Raw genomic sequence first — 21,426 nt, 5'->3', positions numbered from 1 at the left:
CAGAGGTGAGGGAAGATGGAGAAATTGGGAACACACTCTCTTCCAGCTCTTGTCCCCTTGTCCTGTAGGAATGCAAGGTAGCACGTCCAGACCTTCCGATGGACGGTCTGCCCAAGCATCCCTGGGACAGGAAGGTGTCCGCTGTGGGCCCCCTCTCGTCTTCACTTTCCTCCTTCCTCCTCTCCTTCATTCCCTCTGTTTCCAACAGTCCTCATCTGGCTCATTTCTCCAAGCTGTCATCTTTTGCCTTAGAAATCAGCAAGTTCCAAATCTCCTTCCATGACTTAAATATCTTCACCAATTCTGGTGTCTGTTGTAAACCAAAATCTGTGTCTTTCCCATCCAGTTCTGCTTCTTTAGGCCCAGTGGTTAGACTCAGGGAAGAAAATTATTGCCTGAATCTCCATCAGAGCGTTTGCTTGTTTTTGCAGTTTCCGGGAGGGAGATCATTTGTCCCTACCCTTCCAAAATTAGACATACCTGCCCAGGTTAGTTTCTCTCCAGAAACACTCATCACATCTTCTTTCAAAATCTGCATCCCTCCACTACTGTATTTTTCAACTTGGTACTCTGAAAGAGCACGTGGCCCCTCCCAACCTTGAAAAGCCCTCTTTGTTGCCGAAGGCTACCATGCCCCCACCCCCTTCCCCATTCCTGGGGTATCTCCAGGCCACAAAGGGCAGGGAAGAGGGGGAGGGGAGAGAGCTCCCATCACATAATAATAAGCTCGATGAGTGCCTTGTATTGACATTATATTCAATTATATTCAATGTCAGTATCAGTTCTTAGACCTTAGACCTTAGATCAATTCTTAGCCATTCATAGATAGGTATAGCTAGTGTTTTTTCTTTTTCTTTCATTTTACTTTTAACAAGATTTCTTATAAACCCAAGATAGCCTAGGTTTATGTCCTGGCTTCCTTACTCTCTAGCTGAGTGATCTTAGGCAGTCATTTATCCCTGACCTCAGTCCCCTCATCTGTAAAATGGGAACATTAATAGTACTAACCTCATTGTGATGTTGGGAGGTTAGATAAGTTAATAAAAGTAAAGCACAGAGAATAGTGCCTGACACATAATAAGTATGCTGGTATTTGTAATTATACTGCAAATGCCCTTTTGTAACTTTTCCTCTTCAGTTTTTTTCACATTTTAATTCTACTTTCCAAAGGTATAGATCTTCCGTCTATTCATTTTTTATCTGAATCACATGCACACAATTCATTGTGTGCTATTATCTTTTCCTCCTCACTTCTTTGGTGTCAGTACTTTTTAAATCATCCTTGTGGTCTCACTCTCACCTCATGGCTCCAGGACGCCTTCCTGCCCACCTGTCTTGAGGTTGAATTAGGGCCACCTGTCAAAGCACCATGGTTTCCCCACTGTCACACGCAGAGAAAGTGCAGACATTTGCTCTGTGTCTCGCGGTGGGCTTCATAAGGGCAGAGACTGTGTCTGCTCCTTGATGCTGAGCTAGTGCCTAGCTCAGAACGTAGCAGGTACTTACTACTCCTTTAACAAGAAAATGCAGATGTAAGAAATAAGATTTGATGGATTCCAGACTCAGTCTGTATTTCTATAAAAGCAACCTCTAAGAACACAGACAATTGAGAACTACGTTGAAATGGAAATAAATACCCAGAGAAAACATTGTTTGCATCTCTGTTGGGCCAGGTCCTATTTTAGATAATGGTGGTATAGGTTATCAAGCTGATAATGTTAATTGCTGCTTTAATGGTTTTAAATTTAATCTTGGGAACAAGCTTTTTTACTCCTCCATGAAAAGCTTTGGGATTAAAAAAAAAATCTTTCTTTTCCACTTACCAAGGAGAAGGTAATAGGCACCCGATGCTAGTTCTGAAAGCTAACTCCTGCAGAAAGAACACGGGTCTCAGATTGTTCTCATTCGTCTGCCGTGTTCTTACTGTCTTGTTCTTCTCCCATAACCAAACAGAAAAAAGTGGGTGTGTGTGTGTACATACACACATATATGTGTATACACATATGCTTGTATATGTATAATATACACACAACTGTACCTCGTTATCCACCGGGAGATAGGTTCCAGGACCCCTTCGGATACCAAAATCCATCCGTGGATACTCAAGTCCCTTATATAAAATGGCATGGTATTTACATATAACCTATACACACCACCCTCCTGTATACTTTCAATCGATTATTTATAATACCTAATACAAGGTAGGCACTATGTAAATAGTTGCCATGGAAAATTCAAATTTTGCTTTTTGGAACTTTCGGGAATTTTTTTCCAATATTTTTGATCCACAGTTGGTTGAATCTTAAGATGCAGAACCAGCAGATATGGAGGGCCGACCGTGTAGGGGGGCAGGGGGGTTCCTTCCAACTAGAAAAAGGTTTCTGGCAACTTTATCCCTGCTACAGTTATTTGAAGTAATTTTGCGTAAAACACTTAAAGACCCTTCTTTAGTCAATCTGACAACTCTAAACACTGTTAGAACTTTGTTTATTCATCCAGCAGTTAATTTTGGAATGTCTCTCGTACGCTGCACTTCAGCCCATTTCATGTTTTTCTGAATGTTTTAGCCATATTAGAACAGGACAGCTTTCAAACACAGTTATACAGTGGTTTATTCACAGCAAGTAAAATAAATCCCTTGCACCAGAAGCTCAAGTTTTAAAGCAGAAAATAAACTGAGGTTGAAGTCATGGAAAACAAACCTTAATACCATCCCCAGCTGAGAAGCATAAATTCACAAATTAGTTCTCTTTGTCACAATAAGTGCCGGTTGGTGAAGAAGTAGCTTGAATATGAGTAACTTCATCTCATACCAGCTTCTCTCTTCTACCTTGGGTTTCTGTTAAAATATAAGATGTATTTCATTCACTTACCTTAGTTAAGTCCATAATATTTAATCCAATCAGAAGACGTAGTCATAGTAAGTTTGGAACCAAACATTGCAGATTACCTCTGAATAAATATGATGAAATGTTCCTTTTGTAGATGCAAGTATTGGCATTATGATGAAAACCTGCTCACGGCCAGCATTGTCATCGTCTTCCATAACGAAGGGTGGTCCACCCTCATGAGAACAGTTCACAGCGTAATTAAAAGGACTCCAAGGAAATACTTGGCAGAAATCGTGTTAATTGACGATTTCAGTAACAAAGGTAATGGCTATGGAATCGGCATTTTGTCTATAAAATAATTATAAGCAATTGCAAAAAGGTGATCTCAAAATAGTCTTCAGAAATTAATAATTAACATCTATTATCAACAAGTTGGCACTATGCTAAGCATTGTATGTGAATTATTTTGTTTAGTTCTGACAGTAAGCCTTGTGATACATATTGTTCATCCTCATTTTGCACTTGAGGCTCAGAGATGTTAAGTAACTTGCCAGCAGTGACAGAGATAGTAATTAACAGCTGCATCCAAATCTATAGGCTCATAAGTCTGTGTATTTAACCGCGGTCTTATACTATACCAATTCTTTGGGCATTGGGTTTTATAAAAATTTAATCGTAGAGGTAATTTATTGAATGACTGAAAAAATGCAATGGCAGGTATATTGCAGTGCCACCCAAAGCTCCGTCCACATCTATATACTGAAACCTATATACCTGTTTAATAGCTTGTATTTTGCATTTCAGTGTATTTTGAATTTGACCAGAAACCATGGACTATTTTTATTTATAAAAGAAAGTAGCTACTAAAGCTTATTTTGTTCTAGATTTGATTTAAGATAATTGAATAGAAGGAAATTGTGTTTTATTTTTTTACTCTCTTTATGGAGCAAGCTCTAACACGTTTAGGGAGACATCGGTTAGTCTTGGTTCAACTTGGCTAGAGAGAGATGGAGCAGTGATTTTCCAGATAAGTGGGGTTTTTTAAGTTAAAATATTTTTCTTCAAATAGATCCATTATTGTAAGCTGAATATATCTTCTTAATGATGTAAATATCAAAAGATAGATAATGCTATAGCTCAGAGCCCAAAGCAGCATGTAATTATGCTGCTAAAACCCTGGGCAGTTATTTATTCTTCTTTGCTTGTCATAAAACTGAGTTGAAACCTTTGAAAACTGACCAAAGAGCACAGACAAGTCAATGACAACAGGATATCTGCTTTTTGGCAAATGAGTTTTGCAGAGAGGTTTTGTGTATAAGTAGTGATGCCACTGGATATAATGTTAGAAAAGAAGTCAGAACATAGGCAGCATGAAAATACCATTCAAAATGGCTTTACAAAAGCTTCCTCCAAAACTTAATTTAGAACTCTTGCAGTCTGGATAAACCTCTGCTGTTTTTGCAAGGACACAAGCAGAATCTTGATCTTGTATACATATATTAGCATGGAGAGAAACAGAAATATGACCTACCACTTTCTTCAACTAATCATTTTTAATTACAGCAGGGAATGTATAACTTTAGATTTTCAGTCATCAAATGCCTTTAGCTTAGACATCTTGGTTGCAATTTTCTACAACGGGATCATTTTCACTAAGAATACTATTCCTGTCTCAAATAAATATTTGAAAATATGTTTTTAAGTGATATTGTTGGTGCCAACAATGTTTTAGATTTAGCAAAACTTAAGTCTACAAAAACAGCTTGGAGAAATCCCATGTCTATGATTGTACTGATTTTAAGAACCACTATGTTATTAATACAAGTTAAAAAGCTCAGAATAGTCTTTAAAAAAAAAAAAAGTGAAGATACACCAAAAGGTGTTTCCCATTCTAAAATCTTGCTTTCTTGCTTGGCCCGAGGAAAGAACAAAATTGGGGGCTTAAGTGTTTTGTCCAGTTTAATTTTTTTGTGATCAGTGCTTCTGTTGTTACAAATCTCTAACAGCCTCTTGTAACACATTTTAAAAGCAATTACATATAGGGTCTGCTTAGCTTAACAGCGTCGGGAGGGTCGTTGATTGGGGCTGCCCTTGGACAGAAGTACAGAAGGTCTTTAATTACTCTTCCCAATTTCAAAACACCGTTGAATATCTGTCAGTCCTATCCTCAGTAAAACTATACAGCATTTGGTAAATCTGCCTTAGGTGAAAACTTGGATTGTTTTCTTTCCCCAATATATTCAGTAATTAAAACTCTGAGTTATAATTTTTCTTTTAAAGACAAAATACTTAACTAATTTATATAAAACCTCACAAAAGAGCTGGCTGCTCAGAACCCTCGGGTTTCTGGAAGTTACAGTGTCCTCAAAACGTAGGGGTCTGGGGCCTTTGAACAGAGAACACTCCTCTCCACCTGTGCACTGGGCAAAGGGCTACACGGACAACGTGTCCTCCTCGCAGCACTCAGGGAAGGAAGCTGCAGGAGCACATCATTTCCGCCTGCTTCTCATTGGCCACAGCAAGTCAGGTGGCCCAGCGTGCAGTCCGGGCTGGGGCTGGGGAGGATTGATCAACCCCTAGCAGGGGCCGTGTTCCTTCGGGGTACTGATCTGTCCACTGTAGTGAGACCCAAGGGCAGCCAAGATCATCTTAACTAGAATCTAAATTTAAAGAGCACACCATCAACTCATTTCTGGCCGTAACAATTTATTTTACATATATTTAGATCACATATCCGAAAAAGTACCTAATGCAAGTCAGAAGGGGCTTTAGAAAAAAAAAAAAACTTAGGACTGTACAGAACTAAAAAAAAATAGGAAGGTAAGAGCTTTTCTTAAAAAAAAACAACAGCAACAAAAAAAAACTTATATTGAAAGGAAAATTACCAAGACTTTCTGGGGAAACATTGTAATTCAGCATGAGAATTTTATTTATAATTCTCATTAAAACTGGACACCAAAGTAGAGAATGGAAAATTTTTTCTTCTCAATTTTGAATACCCATGTGTGAGTATCTTGCTAATTATAAGCTCCTTAAAAACGAATAAAGTATTAAATGTACAGCCTGATTTGCCCATTTAACCACGGGCTCATCACTAAATGCAGCTGTTTTGGGGGTTGTTTTTGTATTCATGGGCCAAAATTTTAAACAACTTAAAAATAATTTTTGTGTCTTCAAGAAACATCTTTTAAGGATCCAGGAATTAGTTGTGGCTGTGATGAGTCAGTTTCATTGGCTCATAGTAATACAAACAAAAACTGTTCTCTTGCAACTAGGAAGCCAAGATGGAAAGTTTGGCAAATGTATCTTGTTTTTATAACACAAAAATTTCTCTACCAAACTGCAAACATATATGTGTGTGTGTGTGTGTGTGTACATATAATACAGGCATATGTGTGGAAATGATATATGTATTTATTATATAAATATGTAAAGATTTATTTATAAATATATACATACACACACATATATATACAGACACTTGATGCTTAAAATACAGAGAAAATGGGATCTTTTATTGTTACTTGCCAACTGGATGGGAACTATATTCATCACCACACCAAGACTACTCCCTTCAACACTGATTGTAGTAGAAAGATGGCTCAGAAACAAATATTAACCTGTACCCTGTGTGGATCCCAAAGGCCATGTCATGTTATTTATAGGCAGTACATCTTCAGAAATCCTGAACCACTGCTTCTTCCAAAAGCAAAAATACTATTGTGCCTGAAAGCTTCTAGATATGATATTAACATTTGATTTTTTTCAGTTTTCATGTCAATTGGCATAGTCATCGTTTATTTAATGTTTAGAGAGAGGTTTGATAATTCTCAGGCTAGCTAGTTCTCCGTAGGTATATTAAGCTCAAATTTTAACTCGAGTAATACACTTCACCTTACCTCCCTATACATTTAACATTCAGTATGGTCTGTGTAAAATTACTGAGTACTCAAAGGACCTGTTTGCCTATCCTCATTTCTTGAGAAAAATAATAGTTTAAGTGGGGACTTCCCTGGTGGCGCAGTGGTTAAGAATCCGCCTGCCAATGCAGGAGACATGGGTTCAAGCCCTGGTCCAGGAAGATCCCACATGCCGCGGAGCAACTAAGCCCGTGCACCACAACTACTGAACCTGCACTCCAGAACCCACGAACCACAACTGCTGAGCGTGTGCGCCGCAACTACTGAAGCCCTCGCGCCTATAGCCCGTGCTCCGCAACAAGAGAAGCCACCGCAATTAGAAGCCCGCGCACCACAATGAAGAGTAGCCCCCGCTCAACACAGCTAGAGAAAGCCCGCGCACAGCAATGAAGACCCAAGACAGCCAAAAATAAATTAATTAGTTAATTTTTAAAAATAGCTTAAGTGGTTTATTAGCCATAACTATAATTTATAATGTTGACTGAATTTTTTATTCATAGAACACTTAAAAGAAAAACTGGATGACTATATTAAGCTGTGGAATGGCCTAGTCAAGGTATTTCGAAATGAGAGAAGAGAAGGTTTAATTCAGGCACGAAGTATCGGTGCCCAGAAGGCCAAACTTGGACAGGTAGGACACATTTGATATCTATTATGTCAACATTTTGGATTTGGTAACTAAAAGATCATCTACATTTTTAAGTACCCATTTAATTTTTAATTTTTTAAAATTGAAAATGCTACCTTAAACACATAACTTAAATATCAAAATTGACTCTAATGCCAGTTTATATTAGCATCTAATTTTAAATTGTACGTGATATACGTCGTGCTGTATATGAGTTTTCTTTCACCCTGCCTCTTTTTTTTTTTTCCAGGTTTTGATATACCTCGATGCCCACTGTGAGGTGGCAGTTAACTGGTATGCACCACTCGTAGCTCCCATATCAAAGGACAGGTAACATTGCCTTGCTTCTTTTCTTTCCTGGTTGAAAAGTAAACCTCATCCTAGGACAAATAATGTTCCCATTCTTCTGATTCCAGTTCCATTCAGTGCATCAAGTTGTATGTTGAGTTTTCTTTTTTAGCTAGTTGTTTCCCTGGGTGGATCTAGGTGGCTACTTGGGGCTGATTCACATGCGGGCAGTTAGACATTTGGGATGAGCCTAGGGCATCTCACTCGGAATCATCTTCCTCTGGCTACAAAAGCTTTGCTCTAAGAGCAATATTAATTGTTCCCGCACACTGTGGTAACATTCTAAAGGCTTGAAGGAGCATGCTTTGGAATTCTGCCTATGGGTGGCTTTATGCCCTTTGAAGTGATTATTTTACACAGTAAGGGCCAGCTCTTACCTGTGGCAAGGCCTTGGGTTCCCATAGGACCTTTCAAGTTTAGAAGTAGACAGCTATCCTGTGGAAATGTGGTAATCACCAATTTACAGAAGGTCTGAAACAGTAGATGGGCAGCAGCAGTTTTTGAGTTCCCAAAGCCTTCCTTGCTTTTAGTCCAGAATCCTGACTATTTCAGAATCTAGAAGAAATAAGACATGTCCCTGTGGCAATGGCCTGAGACAGAGGGAGAACTTTTGGAGGATTTTATCATCAGAGCATCTATCAGACACGATTTTCACGTGCTGTCTGATTTAATCCTCACAGCAGCCCTGCAAGATAGATGTTACTACCTCCTTTGTACTAAAGAGGTTGCTGAGGCTAACAGAAATTAATTAGTTTGCCCCAGATCAGACAGCTTATAAACTACCCAACTGAGATCTCTCTGGGACACCTTCCACCACATACTTAGAAATCTGAGAATCATAAGGAGAGATAACAAGCCTTCACCTCTCCTGGTGAAAGCTGGCTGTCCTCGGGGTGGTGAGGGGAGGTCATACCACAGGGACCCTCCACTCGCCCATGGGAGTCCAGTGTCTGAAGGGAATAAAGTACCTTTCCCCTGTATCGAAATTCTAAGCCCCATTAATTTTCCCCTTCTCATTGGTTTCTAAACATCTAAAAAGCACCTTAACGTGGCTGTCAAAAACTATAATCTCCATTTTAGGATATGCATTTTAAAATTCTTTCTGATAAAATGAACGTTGGAACAAGCAGGATACCGGTTATCTTTGTAGAGCTGGCTCTACACCTGATTGGTCATATAGTTCTAGCATTTTCATGAAGCCCACATAAAAGGTATAATATTTTTTTGCTCCAAATTCTCAGGCCACTATTTATGTTCTTCAGCAGGTTTTGAGGGATTTTTCTTTCCTTGTTTTTTTAAAAAGCCAGAATGCAATACAGTACTTTTTTTTTTACAATAAAAGAAAAGTTTTTTTCCCAATAAAAGAAGTAGGAAAAGAAGATCAAGTAAATGTACAAAAACAGATTTTCACAGTCACTGCTTCCAAAGAAGTAGGAAGCAGCAAAGAGTTGGGAGCACTGCTGAACGTGTCGCAGGTATTAGCTTTCTACACACACACTCATGTTTAATGGAGGGGTAAGGAGGGAAAATAACAGGCAGGGAAATCTGGTAAATAATGGGAAGTTACCAAGAGGGTGTTGCCTGTAGGACCACAGTGAAAATGAGGAAATCCTATTTAAGTTCAAGTTCATGGCTCTTCGTTCATGACATGTGTCTGTGAGCCCAGGGACATCTCCTCTCTCCTTCCCTTAAGAAAACAGCCTCCTTGACTTTTCAAAGCATTCATTCATTTCCCATTAGATATGAAAATCCCCTAGTGGGGGAGAAAAAAAAGCAAACCCACAGTAACAAGAGATAATCTAGTTAGGCATGCTCAACTAGTCAGTTTTGGGTTCTTAAATGCTTTTTCATTTTCTGTAAATGTTTCAGAACCACATGCACTGTGCCTCTGATAGATTACATAGATGGGAATGATTATTCCATTGAGCCACAGCAAGGTGGGGATGAAGATGGTTTTGCCAGAGGGGCCTGGGACTGGAGTTTGCTATGGAAGCGTATTCCTCTAAGCCACAAGGAAAAGGCCAAAAGAAAACATAAAACTGAACCTTATCGGTAAAGATTACTACTTCCTTTTCTTATGTGGAACGTTTACCTAAGTACTTTTCTTTTTTTCCTTCCCCATGTACTCGTGTAAACATGTGGGTCCCTACACGCCCTTGCATTTCATCTTCGCTGCCATCATCAACACAATACAGAACCACTTGCACTGTGCCGATTATAGATGTCATAAATGGCAACACTTATGAAATTGTACCCCAAGGGGGTGGTGACGAAGATGGGTATGCCCGAGGAGCATGGGATTGGAGTATGCTCTGGAAACGGGTGCCTCTGACCCCTCAAGAGAAGAGAATGAGAAAGACAAAAACTGAACCATATCGGTAATCACTAAATCACTTACCTGTTTCTCTTTTCTCCAGTTGCTGCTAACCTATTAACCTCTTGCCAAGCTAAAAAAAAAAAAAGAAACGTTATTAAAACTGTAGATGCTGTCTCAGATTCTGAAAGGCTTTCTTTCTTTGTGCTGTTTCAGAGGTTTAAACTCACACTTGCTTCTTTGTGGTTGCTTTTTCCTTAAAAGAAAACTCCGTTTGGGGGTGAGCACGCTTTATGGCATTAGTTCCAAATACAGGTGAAAAAAAGAAAATCTTTGCCATCATGTCCTAGTAGACTAGACATGAAATTTTGTTCGTTTGATGATTATGTCATTCTGTAAGTTTAAGATGCTCACATTGCTTACGATCCAAGTTTTATATCCACTTTGATGCTTTGCAGGTAGTGTTGACAATGAAAGACAGTAACAAGAGTTTTTTTTTCTTCCTTTGGTTTTATATGCTAACTCTTAAATACTAATTTCATCCCAGTTAAATCTGATGAATAAAAATACATGATTTTGGGAAATGTTACATAGAAACCTTTATTACTTCATTTTCAGAAGAGCACTTGATTTAAAAGGAAATTTCATTCCAAAATCTTCCTTTTTCTCCCTTCTTGTGGCTCTTCAAATAGAACAACTTGTGCTACTCTCTCTTTGGTCTTTTCACTGGAACATTTTACCATCTTTCAAAAGAGTGGCCCCAAATTAAATGTTTGCATAAATGCTAATGTAGGCTTCTAAATGTGTCTGATTTTATTTTTCTGATCTTATGGTTCTGCTTTTGGTCTCTCTCTTACTGTTACGCTACTGATGATGTTCAAACTCAGTTTGGGGAAGGTGTCTCCAATGTCATGCAAAAAGCTGGTGGGATTTGGGCATGTCATGATACCAGGATACTGAAATGGCAAACATAAGGAAATTATACAACTTTCAGCTTTATTTGACATTTTCCAAATTTCTCTTTGAAGTTCTTTTTCAAAAATTGTCCAGGAATCTACTGCTTACCCACTTACCCTGACTCACAAATAATTCTGGGAGGAAAAACATAAGGGCTAATAACTATAGTTCTATTTCTACCAATCCCATGGGCTAGGAAAGAAAATTTTTTAAATGTGGTAGAAAAATTTAAGGAAGGTTTCTCTTTACGTTACTCCCTGGTTTTCATGCTAAGATACATTTTCAAATATGTACTGAGATAAGTGGGAATATATTTAAAGATCAAAAAGGCATAGTTATAATAGAGTAATGTTAAATGACAGTTAAATAAATTTGGCATGAAAGTATAACTGAAAACGCAATAGGGCTGTTTCTCCTTCAAGAAGAAAAGCCTTATGAAAGAATGACTTTCCCCTGATGTGGCTTCCCTTTAATATCGAAAATATTTCTTGCTTCATTATCTTTTTAATTAATATATTTATTTATTTATTTTTGGCTTTGCTGGGTCTTCGTTGCTGTGCGCGGGCTTTCTCTAGTTGTGGCGAGTGGGGGCTACTCCTTGTTGCGGTGCACAGGCTTCTCATTGCAGCGGCTTCTCTTGTTGCAGAGCACGGGCTCCAGGTGCACGGGCTTCAGTAGTTGTGGCACGTGGGCTCAGTAGTTGTGGCGCACGGGCTTGGTTGCTCCGCGGCGTGGGATCTTCCTGGACCCAGGGCTCAAACCCGTGTCCCCTGCACTGGCAGGTGGATTCTCAACCACCGCACCACCAGGGAAGCCCCGTGCTTCATTATTTATTTAATATTTAATGAATGCTTACTATGTGCCAGGTGCTATTTTCTGGGGATAAATTTTAAAGAGATGTGTTCCCTCGTGGCACTTAACATGTAGTGGGTGAGACAGAAATTAAACAGTTAACTGCACGAATAACTGGAGCAGCAAGTGTGACGAGTGGTGAGAAGAAAAGCTCGTGGAAAGTGTCTCAAAAGCCACGCTGAGGCCGAGCCCTGAGGGATGAGTCTGCCCTGTGGAGGAGGAGGGAGGACCGTTCAGGAGACTGCAGCATAGCCAGGGTCCTGGGACAGGAGGGGGTCGGGCAGAGCACGGAGGCATTGCCTGCTGCCTGCTGGGGCTTGGTGGGGCAGAAGAGAGCGGAGGACACAATCAGGGTTCCTGTGCCTGGTCTAGGATGGCAGCAGTGACGCTGGAAAGAAGTGGGTTCAAGATGTGTGTTGATGGTAGAATCAGTAGGAATTGGTGATAGACTGAATATCAGGTGTGCTGATGAAGAGGCTCTAATGGAGGGGTCTACCTAAGAATCGAGTGCAGTGATAATTCATTGTTGCCAGGGGAAGGGGGAACGGAGTGAAAATTATTCCTAACGGTACGGGGTGAAAATTATTCCCAACGGTGGGAGTGGCTTGCCCTAAAAAGCTATCAAGTCTTTTTTTCTCTTGTCTCTAAAAAGAACCCAATTCAAGGTCCCACTCAAGAAGGACCACAGATTACTCTTTGGCAGCCCTGCCTCCTGACAGAGTAAATAGCTGTGTCTAATGCTCCTGTGTCATTTCTGTGCTATATTTGCAAACTCTGAATGAACTGTGGCTGTTCTACCATGATTTACACCCTTATTTGGCAAACCACTGAGCTATAAAATTAAAAAATGAGAGACTACTTCCATGGTGTATGGTTTCACTCATCCCAGAATGACTCATAAATCATTTCAGGAACATTTAGCAGACCACGGCTGTATGGCTCAGTATTTTTAGGAGTGAAAGAGAAAATTCTATTTTAACTAACTCTTAAGGCTTAATTTTTAAATAAACAAAGGAACCAAGGCGCCCTCTAATGGCGGAATGATGTAATGCTCTAATTTGTAACGAACTATAACAGGATTTCAGTTAGAAATTATAGTAAATTCATAAGGAATTATGAACAGATTGTTTCATGAAGGCTTTATAATTTCTTAATGTTTGGCCATCAGTTTTGTCTCTTCTATGCACTACTTATACTGTATTCCATAAAGGCTTGTTATCTGTTGTTGAAGGGGTATTGGGGGTTTGTCTTTAAAAGTTATTTCAGCGTTTCTTTTTCTTAGGTCCCCAGCCATGGCTGGAGGATTATTCGCCATTGAACGAGACTTCTTCTTCGAGCTGGGTCTCTACGATCCAGGCCTCCAGATTTGGGGTGGTGAAAACTTTGAGATCTCATACAAGGTAACATTTCATTGAAACAAATGCAGTTTTCTAAGCAGTTATGGATTCTTGTGACTTTCAGATAAGGCTGGTTTCTTTGGGGGAAAAAAGAACAAAAAACCTGTTTAATGCATTTCTCTAAATTATAAGGAAAGACTAACAAAAATATTTGCCTTTTGGGAAAAATAAGGCAAAAATGCAAGCTCCAAACTTACTACATACGTACTTGGCTCAGCTAAAAACGGAAGCCAGCGAGCTTCAGAAGTAAAAATACCTCCTCTCCGTCCCCTCCCGCCCCACCCGCAAAGGCTTTTCCGTACCTCGGAGCCTTTTGTGATAGGAGCCCTTGCGGGAATCAGCAGGTGTGGGGTTCCGTTTGACCATCCACTGCTGAAGCTCAGGACAGAGGTAGACCCCAACAGTGATCGTGTGTCCTCACACTGACCCTGGAGCTGCCTTCCTGCAGTACCCACCCACCCGTGCCCCCCGCCACTTCCCGAAAGAAAGAAGTATTTTCCAGTGTGAGCTGAACACATAGGCGTTACCTCTTGTCTTAAATGTCCGGTGCTCAGCACTTTGAGGGACAGAAGAGGAGGAGCTCGGTCCTCGCTGTCAATGAACTTACAGCCGATGAGAGATGAGAGTTCTGCTTAAATTCGTAGTACGATCAGAAGGTAGACCGACGTTCAGGTGGTGTGATTCAGAGGCCGCAGCATGCTGGAGGATGTTTTCGAGGCAGAACGAGGAAGACGGGCCGAGCTAAGGTGGGGGTAGAACGGGGAAAGGCGCAGGGCGGGCATGGGGCCCACCGTCTGGCAGAAGCTGACAGTGTGAATCCAACGGGCATCCAGGAAGATGGCGTGGGCAGGGGCGCCAGGTCCACAGTGAGGAGAGCCTTCAGTGCTGAGCTGAGAGACTGTGGCTTAATCTGACAGGCAGTGGAGACCCATGGGAGAGACTAAGCCCGGGAGAGCACGACCCAGAGCTGCCCTTCAGCAGCCTAATCTCCTGCTATAAATAAGGGAGCCTGAGTAGAGGCAAGCGGAGGCGAAGGAGCCGCCGGTTAGGCGGTTATGGTAACAATCCCCCAGGTGGGAGGAGGCGTGTTAGCGCCGGGAGAGATGAAGTGCGCGTTAGGACGCAGGAGTCTGCGTGGCTCTGCAGGGGCTCAGGACGGGCCCCTGGGTGCCCTGTGCGCCTGCGTTCCCCAGCGGCCTCTTTGTTAGTATGTGAGCTTGAGAAACAAGAAGTTATCGTAGGATCTGTTTAGCTGGTGAATTCCCCGTAGACCCTTGTCTAATTTAGATTTTAGGTTTACGTTTACAGGACAGATTGGGCGTTTGAGACAGCTGCCACGTGTGTCTTTCCTGACAGATCTGGCAGTGCGGTGGCAAGTTACTGTTTGTCCCTTGTTCCCGTGTCGGGCACATCTACCGTCTTGAGGGCTGGCAGGGGAACCCTCCACCTGTCTATGTCGGGTCTTCTCCTACCCTAAAGGTGAGTCTTTCGGTTAAAACTGGGAAGGCTAGGGAGCTAACACGCATGTGCCACGTGGCCACGGAATGTCAGCTCGCTGGCCAGGCGACATCTTTGAAGCAGTCACGCTGTTTCTCTCACTTTTCACTTAGACTAGGCTTATTCATGAAACTTCTTATTGTTTTCTAGGATTATTCCTTGTATCCCACTCTGATTAGAATTCCATTATTGAATGGTATTGAATGTTCTCCGTCAAGATATCTCAGATTTTAGAACTCCACTCAATATTCTGTAATGACCTATATGGGAAAAGAACCTAAAAGAAAGAGTGGAAATATATGTATAACTGATGAACTTTGCTGTACACCTGAAAGTAGTACAACATTGTAAACCAACTATACTTCAGTAAAAATTTTTTTTTAAAAAATGATAACTCAGGGCTTCCCTGGTGGCGCAGTGGTTGAGAGTCTGCCTGCCGATGCAGGGGAGACGGGTTCGTGCCCCGGTCCGGGAAGATCCCACGTGCCGCGGAGCAACTGCGCCCGTGAGCCATGGCCACTGAGCCTGTGCGTCCGGAGCCTGTTGCTCCGCAACAGGAGAGGCCACAACAGTGAGAGGCCCGCGTACGCAAAAAAAAAAAAAATGATAACTCAAATTTTTAAAACCTGACACCGTGTAGGAAAGTCGTTGAAAGGGAAATACCAAGGTCTCTTAGTCACACGTGAGTGAAACACTATTTTTGTTTGGTTTTGGAAAAGTAAAGTAATTATAATAGAAGTTTGTGTAGTAAACAAAATCACATTTTTCAACAGTGCTTGCAAAAGGTGAATGAATAACTTTTGTCCCTCAAACCAGGGACAGACCAGGAGAGCTTCACACAGAGGCCACAGCCCCAATGCTGGCAGGACGATGGCCTCTCTCTTTGATGGGACAACTTAGAAGCCCTTTGTTTGGGCGGCTTTCATAGACTCTAAGAGCGTATGACTGTGGTGTCTTTCATTTTCTGGAGCCCTTAACCAAGTCAAAAGCAGAAGGAAGTCTATTTTTGGCTACGGATGCAACTCAGGACCGTTCCCCAAAGCGAATAGATAACAGAAGCAGAGACTAGGCTTTAAGAACCAACACAGCCCTCTAACCGACCAAAGTTTTTTAGAAGTGGCCAAACGGAGCCCCACTAGGACAGGGGACGAGATTTAAATCTCCGCAGTAAGACAGAGATAGCAGCCAGTTAACACTGGGCCCGACGGCGTTGCAGGAAGACAGCCGCCCTTGGAACCCGCCCCACAACCACGAAGAACTGATGGAAAGTCAGGTCAGTTCAGGAAGGCCGGTGCTACAAGGAAATGGAAAAGAGACGAGAGGGAAACACTCAACACTGTCAGATTAACCAGCAAACGCAGCCTTCACCAGCGGCTTCTGTCCTCTGCTTCTGCGTGTCCCCTCCACCCTCCAGGGCTGTTTCTCCAGCCGGTGGTCTTCTCTGAGCTGCAGACCTTTACGGTCAGCTGTCTTAGAGAACACCTCTCTCTCTCTCTCTTTTTTTGGTGGCAACGCGTGGCACGCAGGATCTTAGTTCCCTGACCAGGGATCGAACCCGAGCCCTTGGCAGCGAAAGTGCGGAGTCCTAACCACTGGACCTCCAGGGAAGTCCCTAGAACCCTCCTCTTAGATGGCCCTCAGATGTTTCAGACTTGGCCTCTTCAGAGCAGAGCTTTTAACTTTCCCTCAGAGGTGGCTCTCTACCCTCCGTCCCACCCCTCGGGCCACCTCCACTCCCTGCCCCGGTTATTCCCCTCAAATCTGAATCTGATGTCTGCTGCCTGCGAGGACCCTTCGGATGGCTGTCAGCTAATGGGTGACGTGCAAAGCCCTTGGAGACGATCAGTAGTATCACTAATAGCTCACACTTCGTGAGTGCTTTGTGTGTACAAATCTAAACACTTCGCACCGATTAACTTCTTAATTATCCTCATCTTAAAAGGAGGAAACCGAGGCAGCTTTTCTCTCAGTGAATCCTGCATTCCAGCTGTGGTGATAGACCTCTTTCAGGACGCCACATGCACCATGATCTATCATATATTTGCACTGCTCTTTGCCCCAGGTCCCAGTCCCTCCTGGCTGACCGCTCCTTCAGGACTGAGCCGTCGCCGCCTCTCCATCCCAAACAATTAAACGCTCCTCCTTTTTGTTGCCGTAACCTTATGCGTGTGCACTTAATTCTTCATGTTCACGACTACCTGGAAGACACGGACTGTGTCTAACTTTGGGTGGATTTGCAAGAATTCAAAATATTTAGCAATAATGTTGTGTTCTTTTAGGAGGCTGCCGCTTAAAACTTTTTGAGCCCACGGGCTTTTGCAGAAACATGCCCACGGCCAGGCGTGCACCCTTTTGATAGTTATCTTGTAGCCAAGAGAAAATTTAATCAGAACACTAGATGTTCCTGCTCTGCGGCCAGCAGGCCAAACCCAGCCTTCTTCAGTAAATAAAGTTGTGTCGGAACCCAGCTCTGCCGTTCGTTCGCATGTTCCCTGTGCTGCTTTCTCACTGTAGCAGCAGAGGTGAGTAGTTGCAACAGAAACTGGATGGCCACCCAGCTGAAAAGACTGACTTCCGGGCCCTTTATAAAGTTTGCTGCCCCATGATGTCCAAGCGCAAGGGCCTCGCTGGGTCTGTGCTGCGTCCATCGCATCGATTCACGCCTACGAGTACTCACTCAGTGAAACAGTAGAAGTTAGATCCTTGTGAGTTCTCACACGTCAACTTACATGATTGTTCTTTAGTTGCTTTTCAAAATGCACCCCATGGGGAAAATATCCACTTAATTCTGGGCTACGGTGCAGTGGTTCAGATACAGCTGTTACAAGATGGGCAGAGCCACTTTCAGAAATGTGTTTGTTGTTTGTCCCAGTGGTTTCTGATGGGAGACCCCTCCCCCCGCACGTGCCAGCAGCATGGTCCTCAGAGAGGAGATTGTTCAGGGGTTGGGGGGTGCCCGGTGCCAGCCAGCCTCTCTCACCAACCCTCTGCGCTCAGCTCCATCAGCAGGAAAGAATGTATTATCTTAGGGCTTCCCTGGTGGCGCAGTTGTTGAGAGTCCGCCTGCCGATGCAGGGGACACGGGTTCGTGCCCCGGTCCGGGAGGATCCCACATGCCGCGGAGCGGCTGGGCCCGTCAGCCGTGGCCGCTGAGCCTGCGCGTCCGGAGCCTCTGCTCCGCAGCGGGAGAGGCCACAACAGTGAGAGGCCCGCGTACCGCAAAAAAAAAAAAAAAAAAAAAAAAAGAATGTATTATCTTAGAGTATGGGACCTTCGGCACAGTGACACCAGATTCTGTGTCCGTCACTCTGGTTGAACACGCGTGACAGTGACATGTCAGAGTCACGAGCTCGCTTGCATTTGTAATTTGTAATTAAGTATCGGGTCCTACTGAAACGAATTTGTCGTATGTTGGTCATATTTCATATGTCGACGAGAGGCTGTTTATGACAGTACAAATATTTTTGGTTTTTATAATGACGCTAATTTTCTTTTTCCCAGAATTACGTCAGAGTTGTAGAGGTCTGGTGGGATGAGTATAAAGACTACTTCTATGCCAGTCGCCCTGAATCAAAGGCATTACCATATGGGGATATATCAGAGCTGAAGAAATTTCGAGAAGATCACAACTGCAAAAGTTTCAAATGGTTCATGGAAGAAATAGCTTATGATATCACCTCACACTACCCTCTGCCGCCCAAAAATGTCGACTGGGGAGAAGTGAGTATCAGCTGGGGGTCAGATCTCAAAGTGTGTGTGTATGGAGACTGAGCTTGGGAGAAAGCAGAGCGAGACGGGAATGTTGGAGGAGAGAGAAGAATTCTTGGGGGAAACTTTGGTGAAAAGCTGTTAACCTCCCAGCCTTTCCACTGGATAGTTCCCCTGCACTGACCTCCCGCCCCAAGTCCCTTCTGTCTGCTCTGCTCGGGACTCTGTCAGCTCCCTTCAGCTCCTGTCTTTCCCCACCCCTCGCCCGACTCCCTTCTCGGCGACCTCCTACCCACCCTACACTGCCCATGTGGAGATTGCCCACAGTGAAAAGCCTTTCTATGCTTCCCCACTCCATCCCGAGACTCAGGCCTGCCATCCTGTCCTAACTCGGAATCACCGTCTGTTAGGGCCCTGGGGCCCTGCTCACCGCCGTGTCCCAGTGACCTACGCGGAGGCCCCACGTGCAGTAGGCACCCAGACATTGAGGGTAACTGAAAACAGTGAAAACCAAAGGCCTTGATCTGTGTTGCTTTGTCTTTGTTTCTTCAAACTTGCCTCTATAGCCTCCTTTCTGAATGCACCCACTCTTGTGCCTTATCTGCTGCCCTGTAGGTGCATTAAACACCCCATGAACTTTCAAGCCCACAAGACCTTGCTTAGTTATGTTTTCAGCAAATAGCGGTTAAGCGCCGCTAGACAGAAAATGTGACAAGCAAGGACCTTCTCCTCAGGGAGTGTGCATGCCAGTGGGACAGAAAGAGAAACAGAAAACAGAGTGTAGTGACAGGTGGTGGAAAAGGCTGTGAAGGAAATAGACAGCTGCTGTTTGAGGGGACTCAGGGACCCGGTAAGGGAGGCTTCTCGGAGGAGGTGATGGTGGGTCTGAGATCTGAACGATGAGCAGCCAGCGAATCAGAGAGCTGGGAAAGGATGCTCCGAGGAAGGATGCCGGTGTGCCTGCCAGCTGTGAGCCGGGAAGGCTCTGCGTGTTTGATAAGCAGAACAGAGGAGGTGAAATGAGGCGCAGGGGCGGATGGGGAGGGCAGCGGTCCTCCTGAGAGTGGGAGGCCACAGGAGGGCTTTAAACAGAAAGGTGATGGGATTCCATTTATGCTGTGTTTTCAGTCACAGTGGGGCCTAAGAGTGGAAGCAAGGATGCGGGTTAGGAAGCAGTGGGGTAGTTCCAGGGAGAAGTGATGGTGGCTGGGACTGGGTGGTGACAGTGGAGGTGGTGGGACGCAGGCCCCGTCAGGGTGCTTAGTTCATCTGGAGGAAGCGCCCTGACCGGCAGGGCAGTGGAGGGTGTGGGCCAGCAGGACAGCTGGTTTGGTTTTATTTGAGTATCGGGTTGGGTGGCCGCCAGGGTGGGGAGGTTGGCAGAGGGGGCGGCTGGGGAGGGACCCGGAGGGACCAGGGGGGCACGAAGAGCCCAGCAGACACCCCGCTGGGCCGTCCAGATCTCAGGCCCAGAAAGGAGGCCACATGTGCATCTAAAGACGTTTATTTGGATCCAACAGCAGGTAGATTGTTTCATGGGACAGAATGAGAAAAATACAGAGGAAAGAGGCCGGATCTGTCCCTAAGGAGCCCCAGCACTTAGCGCTTGCACTTGCCCTCTCTCTCACTCTCTCTCTCTCACTCTCTCTCCCTCCCCCTCCCTCTCCCTCCCTCCCTCTCTCTCTCTCTCTCTCTCTCTCTCTCTCTCTGTCTCTCTCTCTTTCTCTCTCTCTCTCCCCCCCTCGCTCTCTCTCTCCCTCTCTCCCTCTCCCCCCTCCCCCCACCCTCTCTCTCTCGCTCGCTCTTGCTCTCTCTGCACCTCTGTCTTAACTCCCAAGTAGACCAAAGCCCCTGGGAGTCGGGACCGCGATGTGCTTCTCTTTTGCTCTGGGGAACACCTCATTAGCACACGCCTTCTGCGTGGAAGGGATGAATTCTCTCCGTGAGCTTGCCCAGTAGAGGCTTCAGAGTCCACCCTGCACATGCTGAGGGCTCTCAAATGCCCCCCCCTTCAACCCAAATCTCTGTCCCAAAGCCCAGACTAGGGTGTGTGAGGCTGGACGCCCCCCCCCACCCGCCAGCCAACCCCCGTGCTGATGCTTCAGGCCCCAAACTCCGGAGCTTTCTTTGACTGCTCTCCTCTCACACTCCACACCCAGTTCCAGAAACCGACCTTCCTCCCTCTGCTCTCAGCCACCACGTCTCCCACTGAGACGAGCCCTGTCTGCCCCCGCTTTGCTGTCAACATGGCCGCCGGGCCACGTCACTCCTCCAAGCCCCGCGAGGCGGCCCCGGGCACTCCTTGGTTGGGGGCAGAGCCCTTTCTGGGGGCCCCGCTGCCCCCGGCCTCCCCCGCTGCTACTCCCCGCCGCACTACAGCCCGGCTGGCCTCCCCGCTCATCCTCCTCCCGCAGACCTGCACCCGCCTGCTCTTCCCTCCCCCTGTATGCTTTCCCTGGGGAAGCAGAGGGAGCGTCTGCAGGCACGGCCAGGCCTTCTGTGCACCTCCTGCCCCCCGAGACACTCCCACCCGCCAACTTGTTCATCTGTCTCTTCTCGGCTCTCACTTGTCACTTTCTAACGTGTCTGTTACGGTTTTGCTTATATTCGGCCTTCCCTCCTAGAGCGTAAGCTCCCTGGGGCGAGGATCCGATCCGTTCTGTGCACTGGCGCATCAGAGCCCTCAGCATGCCTGACACAGCACTCACGTAATAGTCGATGAATAAATAAAAGCGTGAGCCAATGAACAGATGGAATGTTCCATCCTCCCTTTACAGTCTCACCCTGAACACACGTTCGGTTTAACCCTCCCCACGCTGGCCCCTGCACCTCACAAGGCACTTCTGCACCCTCCCTGCAGCTTCCAGGGTGAACCCCTGCCCTGTCCTCTCCCGGGGCTGCCTCCAGCTCCGCCCACATCCTCTCTACAGACAGCAGAGCCTCCGACCCCGACTTGCTTCTCCTCTGAAGCTCT

General features: G+C 44.6%; 1 protein-coding gene across 3 annotated transcripts in view; it reads left to right on the top strand.

Annotated features, from left to right (window-relative positions):
* The window catches only part of GALNT7 (polypeptide N-acetylgalactosaminyltransferase 7), a 117,910-nt gene that overhangs the window by 88,465 nt on the left and 8,019 nt on the right, over positions 1-21,426 (top strand). Inside the window, exons 3-10 of one of the 3 annotated variants that reach the window (XM_082656357.1) lie at positions 2,986-3,152; positions 7,252-7,382; positions 7,630-7,709; positions 9,597-9,779; positions 9,923-10,105; positions 13,133-13,250; positions 14,604-14,726; positions 18,246-18,464. In XM_082656357.1, coding sequence (XP_082512483.1) covers positions 2,986-3,152; positions 7,252-7,382; positions 7,630-7,709; positions 9,597-9,779; positions 9,923-10,105; positions 13,133-13,250; positions 14,604-14,726; positions 18,246-18,464 — 1,204 coding nt within the window. The remainder of the gene's footprint in view (positions 1-2,985; positions 3,153-7,251; positions 7,383-7,629; positions 7,710-9,596; positions 9,780-9,922; positions 10,106-13,132; positions 13,251-14,603; positions 14,727-18,245; positions 18,465-21,426) is intronic. The other 2 variants (XM_082656359.1, XM_082656358.1) reach the window with 2 other exon arrangements.

This window comes from Grampus griseus (assembly GCF_964374135.1).
Source record: "Grampus griseus genome assembly, chromosome: 6".
NCBI lineage: Eukaryota > Metazoa > Chordata > Mammalia > Artiodactyla > Delphinidae > Grampus > Grampus griseus.
Note: the sequence above shows the minus strand (reverse complement) of the source record. Positions and strands in the feature narration are given on the sequence as shown.